Source organism: Canis lupus, chromosome 1, assembly GCF_048164855.1.
Source record: "Canis lupus baileyi chromosome 1, mCanLup2.hap1, whole genome shotgun sequence".
Classification (NCBI taxonomy): Eukaryota; Metazoa; Chordata; class Mammalia; order Carnivora; family Canidae; genus Canis; species Canis lupus.
Genome location: NC_132838.1, coordinates 73,194,557 through 73,201,662, shown reverse-complemented (window position 1 = coordinate 73,201,662; position 7,106 = coordinate 73,194,557). Strand labels below are relative to the sequence as shown.

General features: G+C 43.1%; 1 protein-coding gene across 1 annotated transcript; it reads left to right on the top strand.

Moving 5' to 3' along the window:
* The first annotated feature begins 2,962 nt into the window (after window positions 1-2,962).
* On the top strand, window positions 2,963-5,712 carry CTSL (cathepsin L). Its single transcript, XM_072803133.1, is given in 8 exon segments — window positions 2,963-3,061; window positions 3,162-3,308; window positions 3,480-3,576; window positions 3,579-3,699; window positions 3,828-3,831; window positions 4,165-4,330; window positions 4,982-5,099; window positions 5,598-5,712. Coding segments are annotated over 8 exon segments (837 nt in total). The 5' UTR covers window positions 2,963-2,977; the 3' UTR covers window positions 5,698-5,712.
* The last annotated feature ends 1,394 nt before the right edge of the window (window positions 5,713-7,106 follow it).

Genomic DNA, 7,106 nt, shown 5'->3' with positions numbered 1-7,106 from the left:
TCTTGAATCTTTGACTCTTGTATTTTCATTTCTCCTTTTCAACTCCTGACACTTCCCAAGGCAATGGATGCTTCTGGCTTCATCAAGGGTGGGTTGAATACAAGAAAGGCAATAAAAGATGAACATGAACCTTCTAAAAATCATCACAGTTGAAACTGAGGAGCTGGGAGGATAAGGGAGTGGGGAGTTAGTGGTTCATGGGGACAGAGTTCAGTTTGAGACGAGGAATGTTCTGGAGATGGTTGGCGGTGACAGCTGTACAACATAGGTGAATGCCCTAAATGAAAGGAGTCACTCTGTTATGTGTATTTTGCCACAAGAAAAAGAAATTCAACTTGCTTCCCAGTGAGCAGGTGAGTGTGGGAAGCTGTCTTGCCCCCTCCTGGAAAAAGAACAGGGAACAAGTTGGGCACAATGGCTGTGGGTGGTCTCAGGGGGGCAGTGCTGACCACCTGGAAGACTGAGGAGAGCAAGACCTGTCCAGCTCCCTGGTACTGTCCTGTGGGTGTGACCAGCCAGCTGGGACCTCCCGCTGCCCCCCCTCCCCCCCGCTCGCCCCCATGTGGATCATGAGCTCTGAGTGAGCAGGGCTGGAGCGGGCTGTGAACCTCAGCTGCAGCAGCATATTTCCTGTTGGCCCTGCAAATGCTTGTGCACTGTGTACGCTGCTCTAAAGCTGGAGGTGTCTGGGGTGTCTGGAGGAGACGACAGAGGGGTCACATTTCACCTGCCTTCAATCCAAGCCCAGTGCTCCTGGGGCCGGCTCTCTACCTGTACAGGTGATTGTTGTCAGCAAGCCCTGACCATCCTAGTAACACCATTGGCACAGCCAGGGTGGGATTTGTGCCCAGACTATCTTCATTCCTCTGAGCTCACTGAGCACTTTGCAAACTCGGACCTCAATCTAGAACGGTTCCTTAGAGCAGGAATACACACAACTCGGGTGGAGGAGTATGGAGTATGGGGATGGAGATCCCCAGCCAGGACACAGAACCCGAACCTGAGAGCTGAAAATTGCCTTTCTAATCTATTAAGATCTCATCTAGCCTGAGAATTAAAATGATTAAGACAAATTCACTGGAGAAAGCATACACATTGTATTAAATATTTTTTAAGATTTTACTTATTTATTCATAGAGAGAGAGAGAGAGAGGCAGAGACACAGGCAGAGGAAGAAGCAGACTCCGTGCAGGGAGCCTGATGTGGGACTCGATCTTGGGTCTCCAGGACTACACTCTGGGCTGATGGCACCTATTAAAATGTTCTTATGGGGCAGCCCCGGTGGCTTGGCGGTTTAGCGCTGCCTTCAGCTCAGGGCATGATCCTGGAGACCCGAGATCAAGTCCCGCGTCGGGCTCCCCGCATGGAGCCTGCTTCTCCCTCTGCCTGTGTCTCTGCCTCTCTCTCTCTCTGTCTCTAATGAATAAATAGATAAAATCTTTTAAAAAAAAATAAAAAATAAAAAAATAAAATGTTCTTATGGCTTTTCTTGCTTTGATGTTTAGTGGCCCTGCCTTCCAGTTACTGAAGCCCTTATCCCTCAAAGCACAAGGAAACCAGTGAATGGTCCCACCTGTCCCCAGTGCGGCCAGACCTGTCCCGTGTCCTATGAGGGATGTGAGACAATGGAAGGAACACGCAGATGCCCCCTGAGACAGGCCAAAGCATTGAACCTGGGAAGGCAGTCAGGAGGGAATGGGAAACCGAGAAGGAAAGGGTTCTCAGATCACTTAGGCCAGAGCCCCACCAGTAGTTCCTCTGTCCCCTGCCTGTGGAAGGACAGCCACCGGGCACCATTCCACCAATGCCCTCGAATCTTTGATACATGGCCTGTGAGAATGGAAGGGGTCTCAAGGTTTTCCCTAGCTCCCTGTTCTTGGATTTCACTTGAGGAGACACAGAGCACTAAATCATCATATTACATATATTTCAATGTGCTTTTTTCAATATGTACTTTTTTCACATCTCTAATGGCATCAACTAAATAGAAATTATACATAGTTTTCCTTGTTGAATAAGCATAAACTTTTTCTTTTGGTGTCTTAGCTGGACCACTGTGACTGCTCTGTTGTTTTAGTCAATCCAATTAGAGACCATTTGACATAGGGATTGAGCCCAGACCATTGTCAAAATTTTTTGTTCTGTAAAGAACAAGCAATTATTATCAAGAAAACATCAGAATAGAAGTCATCAGCTTGAAAAACACAAGCAAACCCAGGAGGATTACAGTGAACCCTGCTGGTACTGATAGGGCCAATCAGGCGAAGCCCCAGGGTCTTAAGTGGGTGGCCTCAGAGCCATGGGCCTGGAGCTACACCTGCTGATGACACTGCACAGCTGCATTACCAGATGAGTGCCCCTGGTGGGGCCAGTGCAGTCCCCATGTATGTACTTGGGAGGATATATTCAATGTTCTCCCCACTGTATTGGCTCTAGCATCTAGAAGAAAGGAGGATGGTTTTGTATATCAATTGGTCTAATCAGAAACTCATTTCTTTTCCATCCCTAGGTTTTGAAACATACATCCTTCTCTCTTTCTGGCTGCCTTCTGCCTGGGAATAGCCTCAGCTGTTCCACAACTGGATCACAGCTTAGATGCACACTGGTCCCAGTGGAAGGAGGCACACGGGAAACTATATGACAAGGTTGGTAACACCCGAGCTGTCCAGGGAGACCCCCAGAGAACGGTCTATCCTGCGGAGAGTTCGCAGCAGAGAGTAGCTTCCTGAGGCCGCTCTTACCAAGGCAGTAAGCAGGGCCCTGGGTCTGTGCACGAGGTGGGCACATGTCCTGCTGTGTGGCTGCTGGAGCACAGCTTCCAGAAGCACCAGGCCAGCGCTGGACATGGTTTCTCCTCCTCTCTGTCAGCACATCCACTTGGTGCTGCTGAGTGCTTTTAACTAGAAATAAGGATGATGGGTTATATGTTTTTCTGCAGGATGAAGAAGGATGGAGGAGAACAGTGTGGGAGAGGAACATGGAAATGATTGAACAGCACAATCAGGAATACAGCCAAGGGGAACACAGCTTCACTCTGGCAATGAATGCCTTTGGTGACATGGTGAGTGTGGCATGGATTGCTGAACATTTTGTGCTTCCTTTAAGTATTCTTTCAAAAAAAATCTCATGTTTGTCAACATTCTGTTTCCTTTTCCTTGAAGACCAATGAAGAATTCAAACAGGTGCTGAATGACTTTAAAATCCAGAAGCACAAGAAAGGAAAAGTGTTCTGAGCACCTGTCTTTGCTGAAATCCCCTCATCTGTGGACTGGAGAGAGCAAGGCTACATCATTCCTGGGAAGGATCAGGTGTGACCATATTCAGCAGGTCACCCTCCAATAGTGAAGTAAAAAAGGAACAAGTGTCATTGCTGTGACAGAGTGAGGAACAATATGTTTAAGAGAATTTTCAGATAAATGAGCTATTGTCAAATCTTTGTATTTGTTTTAGAAACTGAGTGCTTTTTAATTTGGTTTCAGGGTCCTTGTGAATCTAGGTGGGCATTTAATACCACTGATGCCTGGGAAAGACAGACATTCCGCAAAACTGGCAAACTTGTGTCCTTGAGTGAGCAGAACCTGACTTCTCTTGGGCTGAAGGCAATGAGGGCTGCAGTAGTGGCCTGGTGGGTAACAGCTTCCAGTATGTTAAGGACAATGGGGGCCTAGACTCAGAGGAATCCTATCCAAACACTGAAATGTAAATAGAACTCCTTATCTTGTCATTCCAGCTCTGCTTGAGAGTTGAGGAAAAAGAGTTGGAGAAAAAAGATACCATATTTAGTATTCACATTTTCTATTGTAGACTCTGCATCTACAAACTGTCAGAACTGTCATTAAAATGTATTAGCCCAACACAGTTCTGCTAGCCGGTTACCATTTGGCTATTCCTATTTCTTTGTTATATGGAAATATCTATACCATTCTACATACGGTTCAGATTTTCTAGAATGGAATATTTCCTCTGGACTGGTAGACCAAGAGTGTGTCATTGAATAGACACCAGCTAATTCTCCAACTTCAAAACAACTGATGTTACTTCAGCTCCTGAGATGCTTTATAATGAGATTGACTTGGAAATCATTCAACTGCAAACAGTCTTGAACTCATGCTCCCCAAGAGGTGGATGGTAGTCAACAAGTCTCTTTCCCTTTCCTTTTGAAAGGATGGATCCTGCAAATACAGGCCTGAGTATCCTGCTGCCAACATCACTGACTTCGTGAACATCCTTCAGCAGGAGGAGTCCCTTATGGTGTCAGTGGCAACTGTGGGGCTGGTCTGTCTCTATTAGTATCAATGCAAGCCTGGATACCTTCTGGTCTATAAAGAAGGTAACCATTTGTCTATGTAGAAATACAGGCAGAAAATTTAAAAAACCACCCTAACATACAGCACTATTGACTTTGGTATGTGGAAGCTATTGTAGAATTTTGGGGGTGTGGACTTAACGCAATTGTTCATTCTGTACATGTAATATTTTGTTTCCATTTGACATGACTTGAACCATATTTTCATGATTTTAAGCACTTCACAATATATCTAAATGGCTATATAAGCCAATTGGTATAGCTTAATTCATTTTAATTTCCCCCCACTTATTAGGCTTTTAAAATTTACAAAGAGTTTACTACTATAATTGAAATGAAAAGAACTGCTTAGCTCAAGTAATTTTGGGTTCTGTGCTGTTTCCTTAACTGGTATCCTAAAAGCAGAATGACAAGGTTTCAATGAGGGATCTTTTATGCCCATTGTTAAGTTGTTTACAAAAATATTGTGCCACTTTTTCTTTCTGCTAGTATTAGATTAGGGCCTGAATCCCTAGTGTAGCTCAGAAAAGAACTGCTTTTAAATCTTATCTGGAGTTATGTCATTTCACTGAATTTTGAGATGCTCCCCTTATCATGGTTGATAGTCTAGATTATTGTCACATGTTAACCTGTCACTTGGAGATCCTACCTGGAGACTGAATTTTTCTTTTCCAGGCATTTGTTATGATCCAAACTGCAGCAGCAAACACCTGAATCATGGTGTTCTGGTGGTTGGCTATGGATTTAAAGGAGCAGAATCAGAACACAAAAAAATTTGGATTATCAAGAACAGGTAAAAAAAAAAAACCAAAAACACTTATCTTTGAAATTGAAAAGGGAATCCTTCTTGGAATCAGTGTTTGGATGCAGGTTTCCATGTTCCAACATTTGAACACACTTCTGAAATCCCAGAAGCGTTTACTCCACTTAGAGGGAACACAGATATACTCATTTGATGGTAATATTAACATACTATCTCAAGTTTGCTAGGGTCCTGGTGCAGTTTTGGTACCATTGCATTTCTAAATTTGGAAATTTTCTTATTTCAGAAATACATCTGACCCCCAAGTGTTCCCTTTACCTGTCTCTTATTTTGCAGTCTGTGAAAGGTTTGGGGATAGATTTTTGTATAGGGTTAGAGCTCAACGATGAACAGGAATGGCCTCTCCTGATTTTTCCTGAATCTGTCCTGGCCTCTGCTGCACTGCTCAGTATCAGGTGTGATTGTTCATAAAGATAAATGTGTTTGTTCTTCTGTAATAAATAGCAAATAGCAAACCCTGTCTCACAGCTAGGGCACAGACTGGGGCATGCAGGGCTGCATACTGATAGCCAAAAACCAGGACAACCATTGGGGAAGCACCACTAGGGTGAGTATTCCTGTCGTCTGAGATGATGGTGATGAAGAGGGCCAAGATTAGGAGCAGAATGACTAGAAAATGAATTTTGTTTTAAAGCTGACCATATCTAATTGTGCAAGATAAAACTCTTAAATCATTGAATATCCAACTTGTGATTCCCTTCTGTGATCGTTCACAGTGGTGAACATCACTACTTCTTTAATCACTCTAATCAATGTTGTGTGATTCACTTGCTTAATAACTGAATTTTCAGGTTTTAAAAGGTTGCATTAAAAAAAAGATTGCATAAAGTTTTACCTTTTAAAATAAAATTTACTTGCATATGCTGAGGTGTGATTCTGTTTTTTGTTTTGTTTTGGTTTTTTTTTAAGATTTTACTTATTTAAGAGAGAGAGAGAGAATGCACAAGTGGTGGTTGGGGGGCGGGCAGAGGGAGACGGTAAAACAGACTCCTCACTGAGCTCAGTGAGAGGGAGAGGGAGCTCAACACAGGGCTCAATCCCAGGATCCTGGGATCATAACTTGAGACAAAGACATAAGCTTAAACAGCTGAGCCACCAAGGTACCCCTGAAGTTTGTACTTTAAAAGGCCTCTTCCACCTTCTTTTTCCCTTCATTGTCACATGACTGTGGGCTATGTTTACATTTTAAAAATTTGATAGGATTTATAACTTTAAGGGAACAGTGTAGAGAACTTTAAAAGAAAGAATGTGCATTTTTTATTTTTCTTTTCTACAAGTTTCGGGGTAATTGCAATTTAAAATCTACTTTTTTTCCCCTTAAGTACAGGACAATTATGTTCCAATATCCTGGAATTTTACAGTATCCAGAAGCATTTTGAGATGTGTAAGAGAGATTTGGGGATTGGTCAAGAAGGTAGGGTTTGACTTGTTTCTAGAATTGTGTCAAAGAGGCTGACCTTGCTCTGTCCTGTGGTCCCAAGTATTTTAATGCTGGCACCTCAAAGCATGTACAGAGAAAGAAATTTCCTGAAGTGAGTGAAGGAAGTCTAAGGCAGTAGAAGGGAGAATGCTGCCTCAGTGGGTCTCTGTTTGGGTGGCAGCTTTGGGGGCCTGGCTGAATGAGGTGGATGCCACTGTTTATGGCTCTGGTCAGTATAAGAATGGCAGACTCTGCTTTTCTTCATAGGCAATCAATATCTTTTACAGTTAAAAGTTACCTACTTAAGATAATATTCTCCAGTTAGTTTTTCCCAGAAAAATTGCTTATAAAGAAGACAGATCACATTTTCAATATTCAGAAGTTCAGGCCAGAATGTCCCAAGTCATTTGTTTGCTGAGCTACCATCTATATAGAGTCTGGTCACTCACATTTTCTTTTAGGTGGACTAATTGTATTTGAAAGTCTCATTTATGTGTCCTAATAGGAGGACCTTGTTTTTACCCCAAGCTTTAGGATTCTCTTTGCCTCCTAATGGG